At 35.3% G+C, this 22,535-nt stretch overlaps 4 protein-coding genes across 4 annotated transcripts; 1 reads left to right on the top strand and 3 right to left on the bottom strand.

The window, feature by feature from the left end:
* Positions 1-917: 917 nt before the first annotated feature.
* On the bottom strand, positions 918-3,157 carry FAD5 (fatty acid desaturase 5). The gene is made up of 5 exons (XM_021111230.2): positions 2,446-3,157; positions 2,196-2,336; positions 1,926-2,066; positions 1,422-1,528; positions 918-1,269 (listed from the first exon to the last, which is right to left on the bottom strand). Exons 1-5 carry the CDS (start codon positions 3,040-3,042, stop codon positions 1,074-1,076), a joined length of 1,182 nt encoding a protein of 393 aa, XP_020966889.2. The 5' UTR covers positions 3,043-3,157; the 3' UTR covers positions 918-1,073.
* Positions 3,158-3,639: 482 nt separating this feature from the next.
* On the top strand, positions 3,640-7,170 carry PIFI (post-illumination chlorophyll fluorescence increase). The gene is made up of 8 exons (XM_088500189.1): positions 3,640-3,912; positions 4,593-4,719; positions 4,810-4,894; positions 5,144-5,222; positions 5,342-5,455; positions 5,816-5,928; positions 6,592-6,702; positions 6,796-7,170. Exons 1-8 carry the CDS (start codon positions 3,828-3,830, stop codon positions 6,919-6,921), a joined length of 840 nt encoding a protein of 279 aa, XP_088356315.1. The 5' UTR covers positions 3,640-3,827; the 3' UTR covers positions 6,922-7,170.
* A 1,651-nt stretch (positions 7,171-8,821) lies between these two features.
* Positions 8,822-10,859, bottom strand: LOC107619344 (phosphatidylcholine:diacylglycerol cholinephosphotransferase 1). The gene is made up of 3 exons (XM_016321602.3): positions 10,210-10,859; positions 9,941-10,078; positions 8,822-9,435 (listed from the first exon to the last, which is right to left on the bottom strand). Exons 1-3 carry the CDS (start codon positions 10,639-10,641, stop codon positions 9,091-9,093), a joined length of 915 nt encoding a protein of 304 aa, XP_016177088.1. The 5' UTR covers positions 10,642-10,859; the 3' UTR covers positions 8,822-9,090.
* A 3,392-nt stretch (positions 10,860-14,251) lies between these two features.
* On the bottom strand, positions 14,252-15,613 carry LOC107614674 (uncharacterized). Its single transcript, XM_016316816.1, has one exon. The coding sequence runs from the start codon at positions 15,611-15,613 to the stop codon at positions 14,252-14,254; it is 1,362 nt and encodes a 453-aa protein (XP_016172302.1).
* Positions 15,614-22,535: the final 6,922 nt, after the last annotated feature.

Genomic DNA, 22,535 nt, shown 5'->3' with positions numbered 1-22,535 from the left:
GTTCTTCAGTCACTTAATTAGCATATTTTGCCAATGATTGATGATTAACTCACATCATACATAACACCTAGCATATTCAATTAGACACTGAACAAATATATTTATACAAATTTATCAATTTAGTGTCGTTATGTTATATTAGATAACTAGGACGGATTAGAGTTTATATAATTAAAAAATAGACTAAATTAATAGATTTTTATAAATATATTTATTTTTTGTTTAGTGTCCAATTAGATATGTTAAGTATCATATATGTTACTAGTTAATGTTTTATATCATAAATGATCGACAAAAATTATTAATCGAGTGACGAAAAGATACAAATGATTAATTTGTAATATTTAAAGGATTAATTTAATTAATAAAATTTTTCAAAAAAAAATTGAAAAATGACTCCATTTTTAGCTACTAATTTCACCATTAACCCCCTTTTTAAGTAAAATGGTTATAATTTTTTATATCTAAACTATTAGTGACCTTATACATAGGGAAGGTTATCAGGTGTACCGAGAACACCGGTGTTCCAGTTGTTTTAACCGTTGATCTTAATTATAAAAAATATATATAATATATATTAATTAAAATCAACGGTTAAAACAACTGGAACACCGATATTCCTCGGTACACCTGATAATTTTCCTATACATAGTCAAATCATACATTCATTATTCATGAATGCTGAAAGTAACGCCCAAAAAAGGGGACAAACAAACGGAAAAATTTCAAGTGTATCGGAGAATATATACCGGTGTTTCAGTTATTTTAACCGTTGATTTCAATTAATATATATTATATATATTTTTTATAATTCAGATCAACCGTTAAAACAACTGGAACACCGGTGTTCCAGATACACCTGAAACTCTTCCCAAACTATAAGCAACTTTTACTTGCCTAACAAAACAACTTTGCCATCAACAAAAGTACCACTCACTCAAATCCTCATTTGCCCAACTTGTTTATCTTTTTTTAAAATATTACTAATATACCCTTCTTTTTTCCCCTTCATACCACATAGGACTTGAACAAAGAACCATGTTTCATGTGGCTACTTTGAAATCTTGCACCATTCAATTGAATGCCATTTTTTGCTTGTGACTTTGAGAGGGTAGCTTCACATCAGTGGCCAATCCAATTGCTTGTAAGAACCTAACCACATACCAAGTCATGTCCAATTGCCACCACTCTAAGCCATGTCTAGCTGAATACTCAAATGCATGGTGGTTATTGTGCCAACCTTCACCAAATGCAAGCAATGCCACCCACCTAATCAAATAACATGTAAAATTAGCACAATAATTAAGGATAAAGTACCCTAATATCCATGAGATTTAGGTGATATTATACACAATACCCCTCATTTTGTTCAATCAAATTATAAGCTTATAACATAGTTGAAAGATTGAAAATAGAAATACCAATTGTTTCTGGATAAGTCCTTGGTGTTCCATGATTGATTCCCCCATACATGGCAAGCTGAATTTACCAACCAAGTTATGTGGTACACCCAAACAATCCTCACACCCTGTGTTCATGTAACCAATTCATGCATAAGCTTCAAGTAAATACTCCCTATATCTACAAAGTTTAAGTAGATAACATATATATAAAACTCAGGTGCAGTTAACTTCACGTAAAGTTGATAGTTGAGAGCGGTTAAATGATTTAACTGATGTGACTAAATTTTCATCTAACGGCTCTCAGTTATCAACTTAACGTGAAGTTACTGCACCTTGAGTTTCCACCATATAACAAATGAATTGAAAATGGAAAGTATATGATTGATTTTACTTCTTTACTTCACAACTTTTTGAATGTATAAAATAAGATATTGCCAACTTGACATTGCATTCCAAAATTGACCTCATTTTAATTTGTCATATATCTATTCAAATAAGTGATATTAAAGAAAATTATGTTACCATTCCCCAAACAAGAAAAGGAAATCCTCCAATGGCATAAAGAAGAGCTCCCAAAGCAAGTGGATGAACAATGTAACTACTTCTTATAAACCTATAAAAAGATTGTTTCTCTAAATCACCAACATTGTTTGTCTCCCCACACTGCAAACATATACATTCAACAACAATAAAATTTATGTACTATTGAATTAACATGTGGGAAATTAACAAAAAGACAGAGAAATAGGAAAATAGTTGAAATTACTCAAATGAATGGAATTCCTATAATACCCTTTCTATGATAGAATTTGTATCAAATAGCCAACTCATATGGCTGAACCAGAATCCTTCAGTGGGGCTATGAGGGTCTCTCTCTGAATCACAGAATTGGTGATGGTACCTATGAGTGCTAACCCAATCAATTGGGTTACCCTGAAAAAAAAAATCATTTTTCTTCTTCAATTCAGTCCCAAGCATTTATAAAAATATGTATTTGAGTGAAATTAAAAATAATGATGAATTAGAAGAAAAAGAATTGCACCTGAAGAGCAAGAACTCCACAATAGGCAAATGTATATTCAAGCCATTTGGGAAGCTTGAAGCTCCTATGAGAAAGGTTTCTATGGAAAGAGAGTGTGATACCAAATAGACCAGTCACAACATACAAAGCCAAAGCAACACAAAGAGCATGGAAATTGAATTGAAATGGTGCAAAGAGACTAAGAACATGCATGGCAAGAACAACACCAGCAGTTCCAACATCCAATGAGTTCCATTTCCTTCCAAATAACACTTTCCTCTCTCTCTCCACAACCACATCAGATAGCAGAATCCTTCTCTGATTCCTCAATGGCCCTTGCTCTTGTTGTTCTTGTTCTGGTGGCACCAAAGGTTCTGAGGAAAATGCAGCATTTGCTGCTGTTATTGGCTTCTTGTTATTGTTATAGGTAATAAAGTTGTGATTTTGAAGAGTGAATTTTCTTGGGTTTGAGTTAAAGTTACAAACTTTAATGGTTTTAACATTGTTTGTGAAGGATCCAAGACCAATCACAGTTTTGTTCAACCTTGGAATTGCACAGTGAACAGTGGTAATTTGGTTAAGAAGAGGGTGTTTAGGCTGTGATGTGATCAGAGCCATGAAGGGAAAAAAAAAATGACCCTTTTTGTTAAAAGACCCTTGTTTTTGTTAAAATGAAAAACAATGAATAAGGCCTTAAAAAATTGTACTATTTTGTGGGTGGAGAATAGGAGAATCTTGGGTTTGGGTTTTTAAGAGGGTTTTATGTTGTTGGGGTTTGATTTTGGTGATTGTGATGTGGCAAGTGACCCACAATTTGTGGTGGAAGTCACTTGTGGGGAAAATGGAGTTTTAATTTAACTAGTTAATTAATTAATTTTTCATGAAAATTGTGGCATGAAGTTATAAAGCAAGTGGGAGAAAAAAAAGGAGAAAGAAAGTATAGGAGGATAAGGCAATCCTTGAAGTTTATTGGCCTATGAATGGGATTTCCCTAAAGTAATAAGGTCCAGATATTTTCATTGCTTAGATAACCCTTTTGTTTTCTTTTGTTTTTTGTTTTTTGTTTTATCCTCATTACTACTACAACTTCTGATGTTTTCTTTTAAATTGGTGTTATTTATTTATAATGGAAAAAAGACTAATTACAAGATTCATTTCTATTTTATTTTCCAAAATTTTGGTTTAATAGGGTGTTATAGTTGTGTCTTACCATTTGCCACTTCTCACTTTCCCACACGCAAACTTAAAAAATATCTCTTTGCTATTAAAATATCTTACTATATGATATATGATGATTTAGTTATACTTTGCATCATCATTCTTTCTAACCTCAAAGAGAAAGAGGGTGGTGGAGAAGTAAAGCAAATTTGAAGGCACAAAAAGAGTGTGAGTGATTTGATTCAATGATGGCTGCAACAACAAATGTATCAATGTTTGGTTATTCCACGCAACCTTGTGTTTCTCCTACCACCATTCAAAACACGCTTGGTTAGTCTTCTAATACGCGTTTATTTCATTTTAGTTATGTAATTTTAAGAATCAATTAAAACGCCACATGTTTAGTTATGTTTAGTTTAGTTTAGCTTTTGATTATAATGATCATTATATAATTCTGGAAACTCAGGAGCAACCAACTTCACGTGAAGTTATAACTGAAAGTCGTTAGATGAAAATTTAATCAAATCAGTCAAATCATTTAACGGTTCTTAACTATCAATTACACATGAAGCTGACTGCGCTTGAATTTTCACCTTAAGTCCGAAGACTTTTAGAAGATATAAACACTATAGATTTTGTGTCAAGTTTCTCCACCAAAGTAGGAACTATAACAGATTATCATTACATTGAAATTGAATTCACATGAACTTTGATATGAGGCTAAGATATGTTATGTGCTAATAATCTTCACCAACAACCTTATTATATGACTCATGGCAATTATTTTACTTAAACTGGTAAAAAGGTGATGATTCTATATTTATAGTCAGTATTTTCATTCATAATGTTTATAGAGTTATAATATATAGAAAATCACATATAAAATACACAAATTTCATAAGAACCTTCATGTTTAAGAATCCTTTGTTTATTTCATAAGTGGAAATGTGAATTCTTTGTAACAGAATGTGTATGAGATGATCTAAATCAGTGTAACATTTGTGATGCAGCCAATAATTTTCTCAATGTTTCACTACCAAGATGTTACCCCATGAAGAAGAGAAATGTGAAAGCAAGTAAAAGGATTAGTGCTGCTGCTGCTGCTGTTGCAACAACTCCAAATCAGGAAATTCAGGAGTATGAATTCTCACTGAAATAACATTTTCTATTTTGGTTTTGATTCAGATTAATTTCAACTATAATTTTATTTTATTTTAACTTTTTTAGGTACAAGCTTCCATCATGGGCCATGTTTGAACTTGGGAGGGCACCTGTATATTGGAAAACCATGAATGGCCTCCCTCCAACTTCAGTATGTGTAACATACGGTGAAAACTCAGGTGCAGTCGACTTCACGTGAAGTTAATAGCCGAGAGCTGTTAGATAAAAATTTAGTCAAATCAGTCAAATCATCCAAAGACTCTCAATTATCAACTCCACGTGAAGTCGACTGCACCTGAGTTTCCACCATAACATACACTATCACATTGTATTATAACTAATTCTGAATTATTACATTTCAGTGAAATAGTTTAACTTTTTATTTTTTTATTTCTTTCAGGGAGAAAAGCTAAAGCTTTTTTACAATCCAGCAGCAGCTCAACTTGCACCTAATGAAGAATTTGGAGTTGCTTTTAATGGTACTAGTTTTTTACCAAGTATTTAGTTGTCACTGCATTTTTGAATAAATAGTCCACATAGATAAATTTCCATTTTTCTTTTTTTTTCTCTTCTTCCAATTTTATGTAAAAATTTTCAGGAGGTTTTAATCAGCCAATTATGTGTGGTGGTGAGCCAAGGGCTATGCTAAGAAAAGACAGAGGCAAAGCTGATAGGCCAATTTATACCATCCAAATATGCATTCCTAAGCATGGTAAATTTATTTTAGAGAAAAGGACGAATAGGTCCTGACCTTTTGTTCCGCGAACATTTTCGTCCCTAACCATTGAAAAATACTTTTAAGTTTCTGACCTTCACAAAACTTGGACGGATCAGTCTCTGACGGAGGCATTTGGACGGAGGGACTGATCCGTCCAAGTTTTGTGAAGGTCAGAGACTTAAAAATATTTTTCAATGGTCAGGGACAAAAATGTCCGCAGGACAAAAGGTCAGGGATCTATTTGTCATTTTCTCTTTATTTTATTTCTCTCAAAATGGAAGTGTACACTCTTGAGAAAAACCATTTAGATTGCATTGTGGTGTTGTTAACTTGTTATTGTTCTCTTGTGTATAGCTTTGAACTTGATCTTCTCATTCACAAATGGAGTGGACTGGGATGGTCCATATAGGTTGCAGTTTCAAGTTCCCAAAGGTTTTCAGAACAAGCCAATTGAATTCTTTAATGAGGTAATAATAATAATCATAATTCTTTATTTTTTATTGTGAGATTGTAAATGGTTAAAAACTCCTACATAAGTAAAAATTAAATTAAATAATTGTTGTCCGGATATATGATTACACAAACCATATTCTAGTAAAATTGGGTAATAGAAGACACGAAATTATTGTTAACCCTCTCATTCTAAACTTGTAATTTTTCACCGTGGAGACGTAACTGTGTAGGACTCTCGACTCCAACACTTAAATTAAGATAAATTGCGAGAATTTCTAAGTTAGAAGTCATAATAAGCAAAAAGAAAGAGCAATTCTAGTAGATAAGTGAAAATCTACTCGACTATATTATTAAATTTATCAATTCACTTCTTGATAACTTATCATTAGAAGGGGTAGCTACACATATAGTGTTTAACTTGCTATTATGATAATTTAGTTAACATGATCTTAAATGGGTTATGTTAGGTACTTTGTTGAACAATGGGCCCTAAAATTGGCCAAATTCAAATAAAACACACTACATTCCAAATTACTCACTTAAATCTTAATATTAGAATAACCATCTGCACACTTAATGAATTGAACATTTGATATATTTATTGTTCACATTGTTTAATATTTTCATTTTCTACCTATACTATACTTTTCTGTATTTAATTTGTGACTTTGGTGTAGGGATTGGCAGAGGAACTGAGTAAAGATGGAGCATGTGAGAAAGCAATATTCCCAGACACAAGTGTAGTCATGACCAGATGTGCTATAACTGGTAACTTATCGTTAGAAGGGGTAAGTGCAAAGACATTATAGCATCTTCATTTGATTTATATATGTAATTGATTGCTAAACCTTTTTGATTAAGTATATAATTTCACAATGCAGGGTGATAGATGCAATCTAGATCTTGTTCCAGGGTGCACAGATCCTAACTCAATAGAGTTCAACCCACTAGCCACTTTTGATGATGGAACATGCCCAATTGATGCTGATTCTGATCCTGAGGATTAGAATTGTATATATATACATTTTATTATATTTAAGAAAAAAATTTAAATATACCTAAAATACTGATCTTTTAGTAATTTTAACCGCTAATTTTAATTAATATATATTATATATATTTTTTATAATTAAAATTAACGGTTAAAGTTACTAGAACATTGGTATTTCAGATACACTTAAAAGTCTTGTTTAATACATATTATTGTTGATTTGAATACTCAAGTATATATAAAAGTTCTGTATATTCCAATTCTACTCTGCACTGAAAAAATGGCAATACATAACTGCCCCATCAACCTTAGATAGTAATGAGTGTAAAATCTTGCAAGTTTAGGTCTATTATTTCTCTTTCTGAAAATGAAGTGTTTATACTTATATAGCATGCATGTAATGATGTGAAGAATAGTATAAATAAATATATAGAAATGTACTATTACAAACCATTAAAATAGTACTATGTTATGTTTGTTTATATATGCAATTTCGTGGGAAAAAAAGTGATTTTATATAAAATAATTATTTTTTTTTATTTCTTAAAAAAAAACAATTTAAGTGACAATTATTATGAATAAAATGCAATAAATGCTAACCATATTAATTTATTGAATACAAGGACATTCCAAAGTCAAATAGAGGCTGCAGGTCCATTAATGTTTTGGTTGGTGCTTATAAGGCTACATAACTGCTTACCCCTTTGATAATGTTGGGACTTCAACACAAGTCAATTTTATCAATTCAATTCAATTAATTTAGAGAAGAAAAAAATGGTTTAGAATTCTATAAGGGTTTAATTTCTCTTTTCCATTTTAAGTGGGAAAAATGTTTGTCATTAGAAAAGATTTCCAACCTACTAGTTGGCAATTTTTGAAAGGTATTATTTATTACGCCATCAAGATTTTCATATCCGTCAATGAATTGTGAGTTATACTAAAAAAAATGTATAAAAAATGAAGAGAAAAGGATAAATAGATCCCTAATCTTTTGTCCTGTGATATTTTCGTCTTTGACTATTGAAAAATATTTTTAAGTCCCTGACCTTTACAAAATTTGGACGAATCAGTCCCTGACGGAGGTATTTGGACAGATCAGTCCCTGACGGAGGCATTTGGACGGAAGGACTGATCCGTCCAAATTTTGTGAAGGTCAGGAACTTAAAAATATTTTTCAATGGTCAAGGACAAAAAAGTCCGCGAGACAAAAAGTTAGGGACCCTATTTATCCTTTTCTCAAAAAGAAAAATAGAGCGGTAAAAGCAATTATAAGAAAATACCAGAGATTTGAAATAGAAAAAATAATTTAGGGGAAAAAAACATTGTAAGTAAGTGACTTATTACATGCAAACATGAAAAATATTTTCATTGGTATTGCCTTTAAAACTAATTATTTACTATTTATTGTTTTATAATTATAATTACAATAAAGTCCTGCATTAATTCCAAATCTAAATCCCAAAGGACAATATGTGTTGTTTCAATCCTGGCGTTCTACGGTTCTAGCACGCGATGAATTCAACTGCATAAATTGTCCTTATTTTCTTAACCCACCTTTGACAATTCTCACTTTTAAATATGTTACTCTTACACTTCTTGTTTTCCTCAAAATCTTCTTCTAGGTGTTTGTATATCTTATACTATTCAAATAATTCTATAATATAGCCTTCTACATTAATATTTAATTTGTCATATTAATATCTAACAAAACATATTAATGATAAAAACTAAATCAAAGACCTTTACAAAGACAAAAACAAAAAACCGAATATTTTATATGATTTATTTAAGCCTTTACCAAAATATAGATTTTTTTAAAAGGATTTTCTAATTACAAATTTAATAATTTAAATATCTCTTTAATTATATCTATAATTTGAAAAATATTTTGTAACCAAAATAAATTAACTAAAAATAGTCAGAAATTACCTTATTAGCATTCATTAATTATAAAAATAATAAGATAAATTCTGATTTTTTTTTGTCTCTCTAATATTACCGATCTACAAAATGTAAAAACAATAACGCCAATCACACCAATACTTCCAACCAACATTAAATAAATAAATTAAATAAACAAATCAACAACATTGCAATTGAGACTACATTTACTTTTTCACACACACATCCTTCCCTTTTTCTTTTCTTTGCTTTTTCTCTCCTTTTGTTTACTTTTTCCCTCTCTTCATGGAATCAAATTTCGTTTTGTATGGTTGGCAACACCATTGATATGATCACCATTGAGACTTAATAACTTGCTGTGGCTAAACTCCTCGTACTTGCCTGCAAGAGAATCAAAGAGAATCCCAGCACCAACACCAACTGCCAAATCAATGGTGTAATGGCCCCTTGTCCCTAACAACCTCACTGCTTGCAACAAATTCAGCACGTCGAACAACCACGCCAGCTCGTGCCTCTTCATTCTCCTCATGTCCAGTGACGCGATCACTGATCCGGCCACGTGGCCGGAGAAGAACAAGAAGAACGATACGTTCCCAACGGGGAAATCCACCCCGGAACCCAGAAATCCCTGAAATTCACAATGAAACAAACATACATTTTCTTTAGTAATATGAATTTAATTTTCATACAACATTAGTGTAAAGCTCTTTCCACTGTCAATGTATCAAAATTAAACTCTAGTAATTATCTACTGAAAACAAAACACATTTGGTTAGGTTATATTCTTATAGACCATAGTTTTTGAGGAAAAAGGGAAATTACCATATATATCTTAATAATGTGAATTTTCCAAACATTATTAACAAACATGCAAATTAAACAACTCAAGCTGACTTGCCAAAAGTATGAGTAGTTTTATAGTTAGAACATTTGTTTAAGTGGAAAAAAGTCATTTTCTTCAATTCTGTTTTGTTAACATGTGATTAAACTAATTTAACACAAAAATATGCCAATTCTCAAAGATCCAACTATCAATAATACTGAGCTCACCTAAACTATTTTCATTACTAATGCAAGATCAAAACATGCACTAAAATGAACATAGAGACACTGAAAACAGAAAACTCAGTTACCTGTGGCAATGGAAGCTGAGTGGAATAACCCAAAATCCCACGACATGTGAACATGAATAGTGCTGAGATTGTTGCTCTTGGTCTTCCTTCAATCAACCATGCTCCCATGATATAAATCATTTGCATTCCTACAAATACCTGAACCCACAGATTCCACAAAATTTAAACTTTTTTTCTTTCATTAATCAAAACCAGATTTTGACATCGACCCATTTACATTCACCACAAACACATTGAATCTCCTCAGATCTGAAGAGAGAGGAAGTTACCGTATTGAGGAAGGCCAAAACGGTGTTGAGATTAGGAGAATCTTGAAGCAGGTGGTGGAGTGAGCGCGTGGCGATGAACCCTAAATCAAACGGAGGAGAAGAAGGAGGAACCATTCGGAGCGTGTACTCCACGGCCATGAAGAACAGCAAGCCCACCGCGAACAAACACGGCATCCAATGGTGTGTCGCCACGTGTACAGCATCCTGCAGTCTCCACTTCAAGAACGAGGGTCGAGAGTAAGAATGGTAATGCAACGCCTTCTTCGCTGCCATCACTTTAACGCCGTTAGCTGCTGCTTCCGTTCGGTTATTACCGCCGCTCCTTCGCTTAACGGCTCCGTTAGCTAATGCTGGCGTTTGTGTCTCTGTCTTAGCTGTGGTGGCGGCTGCGGCGGCGGAATCAGCAGAGAAAGTGGGTGCACCACCGTCCATGGTGGTGAGAGAATGTGAATGATGATGAATGCATTAAGTGTGAATGGTGTATTATATAAAAATCGGTGATCGTTAAAGTGATGGTGGTGGTGGCGGAGATTCCAAAGGTTAGGTATTTGTTAGTTTGTGATTTTGTTTTTCTTCTAAATTTTGGGGTAATTGGTGTTGGTGAATTGGGGTTTTAACTTTTAAGATGATGTATCTGATTGTTTAAATGTGTAGAGAGTGTAGTTTGTGGTCGGTGAAGAGTGAAGATAGTAGGTTATTTTATTTGAGTCTTATTAATATATATTTTAAGGATTTAAAAAAAATACAAATATATATTGAACATTTGAATGTATTTGCTTGAGTGGTTGTGGAATGTACGCTTTTTTATTTTATTATGAAAAAGTAGCATATTTTACAGGTGTATGATGTCAGAAAATTATTAATTAGACGGTGCGAGTGCTTTCAGACAAATTAGACAGTCCAATTTCATAAAAAAAATTTATATAATACGGACGGTTCAATTTACTTTTTTCAAATTTTAAAACTTTTTTTTTTTACAAATCGAACCATCCAATTTATCAATGATATTTTTTTTTAATTATAACTTGCATGGTCCGATTTATATATAGCATAAATCAAAAAAGATTGCCCCTACAAATTGATTTAACACCACAATGCCCCATAAGACAGCACATCTCCAATAACAAAAAAAATGAGCCTAACCAACATAGATTAAAAGGCTTGGCCTAACTTACAAGTTAAAACTAAAAATTTAATTTATTCTCTGAAATTCTTTTAATATTTTAATTAGTGTTATTTAGAAAATTCAAAATTTCATTGAAAACGAAAGTTTGAAATTTTTTTTTTTATCTTATTTATTAAGTAACCAGTTGGGCCAAGTAGTAGTCTAAGGATAAGGATAGCGTGTTCGGTAATAGCTCCCTTAACCGCTGTGTGAATATTTTTTTTTTTTTTTTTTTTTGGTGTTTTGATGGGGCTTAACGCCCAAGAAAATTAAAAATCAATAATAAAACGAGGCAATGATACCCCTCTAGCATCATCATCTATAATGTTCCTTAGCCCTGTTGGCATCCTGTCTATGAAATGAAATCCAAGGCATGCTTGTAAACTTTCCTTCGCAAGCCAGTCGGCGCTTTTGTTTCCTTCCCTATATGTATGACAGAGTTTTACATTCTAGTCTCTTTGTATTAACTGGCTGATGCTTCTTATAATTGTTTCCGGATGATTGTCCCTTTCTTCTCTTTTGCTGAGAATTTGGAATGCAATTTTTGAATCAGTTTCTAGAATGATTTTTTTGAATCCCAAATCCCAAACTAGTTTCAATCCATGGAGAATTCCCCAAGCTTCTGCTGTGAATGCTGTTCCTTTGCCAATATTCGCCAAGAACCCCGCTACCCATCTTCCACGGCTATCCCGAATCAAGCCTCCACACCCTGCTATACGGTGCTCCTGTAAGACTGCTCCGTCAGTATTGATTTTTAGCCATCTATCGTCGGGAGGTTGCCATGCAATATTTATTTCTTTTTTCTTCTGTGCTCCTTTAAGGATATTGACTTTTTCAAAAGCATTATTGATCCTCTGCAGATATTCTTTAATCCATAAATGTGCATTGTTTGGTCTTCTAAAAGGGGGGTCAAAGATCTCCTTATTCCTCCATTTCCATAGCCACCAGCAAGTCACAACAAATTGGGACAGCCATGGCTGTGCATTAGCACCGATTTCCACTGTAAGATTCCAGCGGATCCATGCCTCGAAGGGAGCTCTATAGAAAGTGGTTATGTGAGAGGGTTTCACTAACTGCCGCCAAATTCTTGATGCTTCTGTGCAGTCCCTTAATGTGTGGAGTAGTGTTTCTGGATTATTGGGGCATCGGTGGCAGTTTGGATTTGCACCAAAGATCTTCTGTCTTCTTTCTGAGGTCATCAGCTTGTTTTGAGTTGCTAACCACATAAAACATTTTATACGCTGGGGGCCCTTCTATTTCCATATAAGATTCCAGGTTTGGTCTTGATTTTCATTTGCTTGAGAGAGTGTTTTATAAGCACTGGCTACTGTGAAGTTTCTATCTTCGGAGGGACTCCACATGATCTTGTCCTCACCTAGGCTCTCTTTCGGGGGATGGCATGCAGTAATCTTTAAAATTTTGTCTTCAGGAATGAGCTCCCTTAAAAATTCCAAGTTCCATTATCCATTTTCTAACACTGCATCAGCCACTTTCATATTGAGAAGGGAAGCGTTTATTTCCTGTACATCCTCAATAAGAGCATTTTCATGATACAACCACTTATCTCTCCATAGAGAAGTCGACTTACCATTTCCAATAGAAAACCTCAAGTTCTCTTTCATGTCTTCTTTGATCTTTATCAAATCTCTCCAAAACTTTGAGTCAGATGCCCTATTTTCCATGTTCAGGATTGAATCTTTTCCCCTTCCATATTTATTGAAAAGGACTTTCGCCCACAGTGTCTCTCTTTCGTGCATTAACCTCCATACTTGTTTCATAAAAAAGGCATCATTCATGATGTGAAGCTTTCTCATGCCTAGGCCCCCATTTGTTTTTGTTTTACAGAGAGTGTCCCATTTCACAGCATGCAGTTTTCGTGTGTTTGAGTTTTCTCCCCAAATAAATTTTCTCTGGCATTTTTTCACTTCATTGCAAATTCCAATGGGAATTTTTGTATGTAACATATCAAAATTGAGCATTGGGCTGATTACAGTTTGTGCAAGAGTGATGCGCCCTGCTAAGGATAGGCAATTGGCCTTCCATCCTTTTAATTTGCTATTTGTTCTTTCAATAATGCTTTTAAAGTCTTCCTTCTTCTTTCGTTTGTTTGTCAAGTAGGCACCTAAGTATCTTCCTAGACATGGCACTTCCTGGAAGCCGCATATCTCCTTTATGCCTACTCTTTTGCAGTTGGGGACGTTTTTAGAGAATAGAATGGATGTCTTTTCTGCATTGATTTTGAACCCCGATGCAGCTCCAAATTCGTCTAGAGTTTCAAGCACAACTTTCATTTGATTATCCGTTGCTTCCGCAAACAGCAAGAGATCATCAGCAAAGAGAAGGTGTGATATTTGAGGTCCTCTTTGTCCCGCTTTCATAGGTATCCACTTTCCCTTTGTAACGGTCTCTTCTATGAGTTGCGAGAGCTTGTCCATGGCGATGACAAAAAGGTAAGGGGACAGAGGATCCCCTTGCCTTAGTCCTCTACTTGGCTTGAACATATCAAGTTTCTCGCCGTTCCACAAGATCTTGAAGGAAACTGATGATACACACTGCATGATGATGGAAATAGTTTTTTCCGACATTCCATACTCCAAGCAACATTTTTCCAAGAAACACCAGTTCAAACGATCATAAGCTTTCTCAAAATCAATTTTGATAGCCATAAATGAATTTTTCCCCTTCATTTTTCCCATGGTATGGACCATTTCTTTTGCAATGATGATGTTGTCATGGATTAGCCGACTTGGAATGAAACTTGACTGATTCGGAGCAATTCTTTCATTCAAAGTGGGCTTTATCCTTTTGACCAGAATTTTGCTCAAACACTTATATATCACATTGCATAGGGCTATGGGTCGAAATTGAGAGACAAATTCAGGCTGGTTGATCTTGGGTATAAGTGTTAGAAGAGTTTGGTTTACTTGTTGTATTGAGGGGGGGGTCTTGCCATAGTTTCGGAATGAAAGCACAGATGGAGCATTGGAGGACCTTCCAATTTTCTTTAAAGAACAACGCAGGGTATCCGTCTTCTCCAGGCGCCTTTAGGGAACCTATGCTGTGGATAGCTTCTTCAATCTCACTTGGAATGGGCATTCTTTCTAACATCTGTTTCTGTTCTTCTTCCAATCTTTTATATTGCCAACTGCATCGAATAGTGGGGCGCTTTGGTCTTTCATCTCGGTATAGGTCAGTGAAAAAATTTGAGACTATCGATTTTACAGCTTCTACCTCTTCACACCATATACCATTATTGTTCCTCAGCTTCACTATCTTGTTCTTCCTTCTGCGCACCAGAGTTTTTGTGTGAAAATATTTAGTGTTTCTATCTCCTTCTACTAGCCACTTTTGTCTGGATTTTTGTAGCCAGAAGATCTCCTCTTGATCAAGGATTTTTTCCAATTCCTCCGAAAGGTCTTTTTCCAGCCCATCAAGAAACTTATTCCTACCATAAAGCCTGGATTTTTGTATCCCTTGAATTCTATTCAAAAGCCTCCTTTTCTTTCGAAATATGTTACCAAAAGTTTCATTATTCCATTTTTTCAGACTTTTAGTTAAATTGTTTAAGGCTACTGGAAAGTCATACTCATTATTCCAAGCACTTCTAATAACCTTTGGGAGGTCTTCATGTGTATTCCACATGGCTTCATACCTGAAAGGTCTCTCTCCTTGGATACTAGTCTCAGGTCTTGTGTGTAGCAACAAAGGGTGATGGTCTGATTGTATTCTTGGCAGCACCTCCACAAATGCATTTGAAAAATTTGTACGCCACTCTGAGTTGCATAAAGCTCGATCCAGCCTTTTATAAACTCTTTCTTGGCCTTCTCTTATTCCCCCCTTCCATGTGAATCTTGATCCTGAATAACCTACGTCTATGAGGTTGCATTTGTCAATCCAGCCTCTGAAGCGTCTACACGCATAGGCATCATTTCCCCCTCCTCCTTTCTTCTCACTTTGCTCTGCGATGTCATTGAAATCACCTATCATCAGCCATGGTAAGTTCATGTTTCTTGAGATGTTGTGCAAAAGCTCCCACATTTCTTTTCTTTGTGCTTCCTGTGGACTTGCATATACAGCCGTAAGGCTCCATGTCCTCCGCTGATTGTTTTCAATTTCCATATGCACAAATTGCTTGTGGGTTGACATAACTTTGATTTTGAAATCATCGTTCTTCCAGAGGATCCAGATCCCTCCAACGAAACCGACAGCTTCTTCGACAATGGCATGATTGAATCCCATTGCCTTAATCACCTCTCTTCCTTTATTTCCGCTACATTTGGTTTCTACCAGAATAGTGAGGTCAGGTTTCTTTTGGTTTTGCAACTCCTTGAGGGTGCGAATGGTACTTTTGCTCGCTGCCCCTCTAATATTTCACATCATGATCTTCATTATATGACACAAAAGTCTTATCCAAAACTCTAAACCAAAACAAAGACACCCTAACCCAAAAGGTTGGGAAAGCAAAGAGGCTCAAGGCCTCTTAATCATCATGCATATCCTCCCTCGTTAATGAAGGAGGTACTTCTTCCTGTGCTTCTCCTTGGGCTGGTTCCCTTTCAAAAACTTCCATGGCTTCTCCTAGATCCTCTGAATTTCTGGCTCCAAAGTCTGGCGGGACTGGGTCAGGCGGTTCCTCCATGTCGCAAGCCTGTATTCCAGTGGCCTCAACCATTTCAGTGATTTGAGAGTCTTGAGTTTGGTTGTTGTTTGCCCAATTTTCTTGAAAATGAACGGCTTTGTCAGTAATGTTCATGTTAGTATCTTCTTGGGTTTGGGTTTTAGTCTTGGTTTGGGTTCTTTCTTTTCTCATGGTTTGGGCTGTTATAGGGGCAAGAGTTGGGTTGGTCTGGTTTTGGATTTCTTGCATCTTGCTATTTGTCTGTCTTGGTTTTGGGCTATTTTTGTGGGTCTGGTTATTTTCTTGTGGAATTTGGTCTTTTAGTTTTGTAATAGTATTCCTCTCTAGAGCTCCTTTATTTCTTTTGTCTTTTTCTGTGGTTTCCTTGCTTCCAACTGGATTTGTCTTATCGCTCTCATCCTTCTGTGGTATCACCACAACCTCATTTGTCTCCTTGTCTCCCTCCACTACCTCATGCTGCAGAGCTGCAAAACGAGAGGTGTGCTCCCCGTACGACAAAACTTTTTCTTTTCCTTTTTGGCCGTTACTGGTTCCCTCTCCATTTTTCAATAATTTCTTCCCCCTTGTCCTTTGGACTAGCATCCAAGGGCCAAATCCGTTATTCTCCTCTGCAATTACGCCTTTGCCCTTACTTAACTCCCCTTTTCCAATTCTGCCCCCTTCTTCTTCCTCCGTCCCTGCCTTTTCGTATCCCTTTCCTTCATTATTGTTACTGGCTTCTGGCTTTTCTTGTGACCTTAAGCTTGGGCATGAGGATTTTTCATGTCCAAAGCAGCCGCAGTTGAAACACACCATATGGAGGCCTTCGTATTCCACTAGATGAGTGATACCATTGATTTGGTATTGAGACACCAAGGGTTTGCTTAAATCTATCTCCACGCAAATTCTAGCATATTTTCCTCTGGAGATGTTTTCTGTTGTCATGTCAATCTTCATGGTCCTCCCAACAATGTTGCCAATCTTCTCCAATATTGTTCTATTGTAATACTCTATCGCAAGGCCTGGGAGACGAATCCAAGTTGCCAGTGTATCTATTGTTGCTGTGAGGGGGTTGAATTCTGGTTTCCACCATCTAATGGTTAAGTAGTGGTCAAGAATTTTCCAGGGCCCCTCCATGAGTGCAAAATCCAAGTCTTCCATATTATAGAATTTCACAAGGAAGAAATCATTTCCGAGATCGATAACGTCAATGCTGCCGTTCTTCCCCCACATTGTCTCTAGTCTTCTTTTGAGCGCCAGAAGAGAAATTCTCCTTCCCAGGAGCTTAACTATGATTGATTCCCACCATTCCTTGCAAATTTCTTTTTTCAAAGATTTGCTGATCACCAGATTGTATACCCCATTTTCAGTTTTTTCAATGCTAATTTCCTGTTCTTCGTCACTCTCCTCATCACTTTCTTCTTCCATTTTGTCCTTCTGAAAATCCTTCTCTGCTTCGTTTCCACTTTCCCCTTGTTGTGCTTTTCCTGCCCTGACAGCTTGGGCAAATGATCTCTTGCTGTTTTCTTCATTGTTGGCTCTCGTCACTCCGATTACATGAATATCTGCTTCTGCTCCTTCAGTACTCCTTTCTTCTTCCATCCAATCCTCTTTTCTGGCTACTAGTGTAGAATTTCCAATAAATTCTTCTTCTTCTGCTATCTTTCTTACCTTCTTCAAAGACCTGTGTAGCAGCTCTCCTTCCGACCTTGCGCTCAGCCTTGGCCCATGCAGTCTAGCAGCTCCCCCTCTCACAAAGCCACCTCTCATGGGGCTATCTTCGGTTATCGCAACAAACCCTAGATGATGAAGACTTTCCCTTTACACCGCTGTGTGAATATGTAGTTCACAAACATATGGATATAAAAGGCCCAAAGATCACGTCTCTAATTTTATTTTATCCAACTTGAACACAATGTATTATGGGCCCTTTGGGCCACACTGTGCCCAAAAACATATATACTATTATCCCAAGAAATTATTGTTTTCATGTTATAATTTATAGTTTGCTTTTGTTTCTAAATTTTCATGTCTTTTTGTTCAATTAGGTAGTGTTTATTTTGAGGTACTGAAATAGAGACCGAGAGACTGAGACTCAGTATCGTGTTTATTAGTTTAGAGACTGGTACTAAAATTTTTGTCTCTGTCTCTAAAATTTCAGTATTTCAGTACCTCCAAAAAGTAAGGACACAGGGGACTAAAATTTTTAGAGATGGAGAGTGGAGACTGAAACTTTAATAACATTTTATACCTAAAATACTTTCATTTCAATTAATTAATTCCAATTTTACCCTTTGTGCAAATTAAATTAGAGTTTTATTCTTATTTCAATTCCTATCTCCCATTTTGCACCAAACATAATACTGAAATTTATTTCAATTCCTGTCTCTTAGTCTTTGTCTCTCAGTCTCAGTCTTTCTGTCTCTATCTCTCCACCAAACGCTACCTTATTATCTGCAAGGTTTTGATTATTGTTCAATGATTTCGGTTATATTGAGCCTTGGCTCTAATGGCATATCTCCCCCTCAAAATGCAAATGAGAAAAAATTGTGATAAAATGTGTGAGGAATGTGTGGGTGTGTTGTGTATCTAAGATTGGAGGTTGTCCAATCTATTGGGATACCTAGGATTGGGTTGTCCAATCTACCGACAAAAAAAAAAAAAAAAAACACAAAATCAAAGACTTTAAGCTTGACTTAGATTGCAAAACAAGTAAAGGGATCATTTCTATTCTTATTGCTTTCCCTTATGCCTCAATGGGGCCAAGTATTCAATGAGTATACATTATCAGATACATAGATATGAATTAAGCTCCTCTCAAATAAAATTGACAAAGTGAAAAAGTGAGTATCTATTTATCTTTAAATTAAAGTAGTAGGACTCACACATGATATTTATTTATTATGAATATAAAAATAAAAAAAGTTAAGGATATTTATCAAACAATCTATGATTTGCATAAAATAATGTATAATATGTTAGAGATATAATCATTCATATGTCTCTTTTTATTAGTTTAATATTTTGGGAGAAATAATTTTTTGACATGGTATCAAAATCTTTATGATCGAAAGATCTAGAGTTCAATTTTTGTTATTCTCAAAAAAATAGCATTAGATAAATAAAAACCGACTAAAAGGTCTAGAGTTCAATTTTTGTTTATCACTCACATTTGAATCTCATATTTTTATATATCTGCTGGAATCTAATTTCCTGCTTGTTATGATAAACCTTCTAGTTTTCTCAATGTTGTTTCTAAATTCTGATGCATCTTTATCGATTATCTAAAAGATTTTGATTATCTATTTGGATTAGCTTTATAGAACTTGAATGATTGTAGTTATACTATACCTGATTTATATTATCAGCCTTAGAATCATCTAAATTATAGGAGATGAAATGTCAAACTCTCTTTGCATGGAAAATCTATACTCAACCTGACCCCTGATAATTTTTTCGAAGGACTAAAAGGCCTCCAAATAAAAAAATAATCTTTTTCGGTCATTGATATTTAACTTTGTGGGACTAAAGGGGCTAATAAGCTCATAAAAGTAAAATTAGCTGTCGGAAAGGATATTTTTTTTTGTTAAGGACCTTGTTGTCTTTTGAAGTAATTGTCAATGACCGTTTAGGATTTTTTCTTGAAAAATCTCAAATCACATCCTTTGAGATTAATTGTAACATCTCAAGTTTTTTGAAACATTTCACATATACCCTCTAATTTCATCAAAATACCTAAACTACCTTTTATCCCTTTTCTAAACCCTAACCTTCTCCTAACACACACACCCTGCTGAGAATGAAAGAAAGAAAAATAGCGAGAGAAAACAGAGAGGGAGAAGAAAGGAAGAAGAGGGGGAGAAGGAGGTGACACCGGTGAGGCTGGATGTCGCCGTCGTTGCTGCGGATCAGGTAGGGAGAGGGAGAAGGAGTTCGAAACAGGGAATGGGGGAAGAAGAAAGGAAGAGGCGCGAGAGAGGAGGTGCTGTCCCGCCGTCCTCGCCATCGCCCCTGGAGACCGTCCCTGCCGCTGGAAGGGGAGCTTCGTTGTTACCATCGCGACTGCAGGTATGGGGCTTCGAAGAGAGAGAGAGGAGCTCGCAGAGGAGAGAGAAACACAATGGCTAGGAAGAGGAGAGTCTCGCAAGGAGGGAGAGCTGGTACGCCTCCGCCGTTGTTGCAAGCTGCGCCACCGCGCCTCTGGTCACCGGGATCGCGCTGACGTCGTCGGAAGCCGCTATTGGAAACTCTGCAAGTTTGCCCTAGCTCAGGTTTGCTTCTGCCTGTTCTGTCCTTGCCGGTGGGGGGGTTACCGGAGCAGCGGAGCTGCTGACGGCGACGTGATGGCGCGTTGGCGAGTTCCCTCCTCCTCTCCTTCGCCGTGACTCAGTCTCCCTCTCCCTCTGTTGGCGACGGCGGCGACGGTGGCAGTGGCACCCACCGCGCCGCCTCCCTCTTCTCCCCTCTTCCCTAATTCTGCCTCTCCTTTTCTTTGTTTCGTTCGTTTCTTTCTTTTCAGGGAAATGGAAAAGGAGACCGTGTGTTACTGTTTTGGGGAGAAAGGATTTCAGCTGCTGTTGGTTTGGGGGAAAAGGGGACCGGGTCATGGGTTAGGGTTTCAGGGTTAGGGTTTTATTTTTGAAAATTAGGGTTAGGGTTACTTTTGTAATTTCAAATAAAAGTAGGGATAATATAGTAATTGAAACCCAAATTAAATCCAACACTAATTGTATATAGGAAATACTATTTGCTCATCAATTTCACATTTCCTTTTCAATAAAATGTTCAAATCCAAAAATTAGAAATAATATACTTAAATCCTTTATTATTTCACAACTTCCAACTTTATAATTTTGAATATAGAAAATAATTAAATAATTATAAAATTGTATAATAACTATAACTTATTTTAAATTCAATAAATCAAAATTTGCTTTAATTATCTTTAATAAGATAATTTCTGAAATTAAAGCTACAAAAATACTAAATTTAAAATTAGCTCATGATAGCCCTTTTTCAAAAATTCTAGGTCTTACAATTTAAGTATATATTAAAGTACCATATAGTTGTACGTATTTGGCTTTTGCTTATAATCTATTTTCTTTTGTAGTGGGGTTATGGAATTCCCAGTGGGAGGCCATCAAGAGCAGATTGGAGGTATAGACCATACTAGGAGTAGGAGAGAACAGTTTCATTGGTATCATTGCCGTACGAAATGCTAAAATAGATGCCAGCGAACTGTTTCTATATTTATATATTCCCAGCATGTAAATTTATATATCCCTTGATAAGGAAATAACTGTATATATATGCTTTGATGCTTGCTTCAGAGACTTGGGAATGGGACATGATGAAATGAGGGGATTATTCCCTATTGCTTTTGAATATTCAGCCAGAATGCTGTTCACAAAGGCATCTTCTAGTGCTCATATGTTGCATGCGATGAACTGTGCGCCAAAGTAGCATATATTATTGTTTTGTTGTTGTTGGATTCCTGAAGAAGAAAATGACGTTACTGGTAACTGAAAGACTTAAAAATCTTATATGATTGTAAATTCCTTTATATTTGTTGAAGTGTGCTATTTATTTGAGCCTCTAATAATGACCACTTTTTTCTTGCTTAGAGAAAGTTCACACAAAATAATTGATTTATGCAAAATGAAATGAGGTTGCAGATAAGCAGAGAAGGTAGTGCTCAGATATAGGCATCACAGTTGGTGCAGTAGTTGGAAGTTGTTTATGAGGTTCAAGGTCCTTGAGAATGCGAAATAGACACTCTCGTGGAGAGTGGGAGTCTTGCTGCGACTGCTTCCGAAGAAGTGGTTAGGAATTGGTAAAGAAACCTGATATCAATGTCACTGAGATGTCCATTTGATCAGTATAATGGATGGAATGTACAATGTTAGCTGTGTTCTGGTTTGAATTATGTTATTGACTCACTGCTTGTAGTGTATAATTTGTACTCGATGTTTTCCTTTTGTTTGAGTACTTCATATGTCAGTAGGAAATGTGTGATTCAGTGTAAGATAGAAAGATGTCATATTTGAGTTGCTCTTGTAACACAACCATGACTAAATACTTCATTGCTTATTTCTATGAAAATAAGGCAGGTAATGTTATGTTTAACAAGAATGAAGAATCACTTCTTATACTCATTTAGATTCCGTTCATTTGCTGCATATTTGGTGTTGTACAGAACGTTCTCTGTTGTCTTTTATGCAATAAAATACTAGTAGGAAATAATTAATATTGATGATTTTTCCTTACAGTTATTATATTGATCAACTAAATGTATGGCGAAAAAATGCAATTTTTTTTAGAATATAATTATAATATATTTTTATTTATCTAACATAAAAGAAGTTCTTAATTAAAACAAAAAATGTTTGAGAATACCTTATTTACCTGTTGAAGATTTAAGTGTCGAAAATTATGACTAAACAAAAAGTTAAGAGAATGACACTGTACACTCAAACGTTTCTTCCTTTTTAATTTCTTTTTATTTATGATACTGTACATTCAAAATTTTCTTGTTTGAATTTT

This window comes from Arachis ipaensis, chromosome B9 (assembly GCF_059453495.1).
Source record: "Arachis ipaensis isolate K30076 ecotype BB chromosome B9, ASM5945349v1, whole genome shotgun sequence".
NCBI lineage: Eukaryota > Viridiplantae > Streptophyta > Magnoliopsida > Fabales > Fabaceae > Arachis > Arachis ipaensis.
The sequence above is the reverse complement of the archived record's forward strand: the minus strand, read 5'-3'. Positions and strand labels throughout refer to the sequence as shown.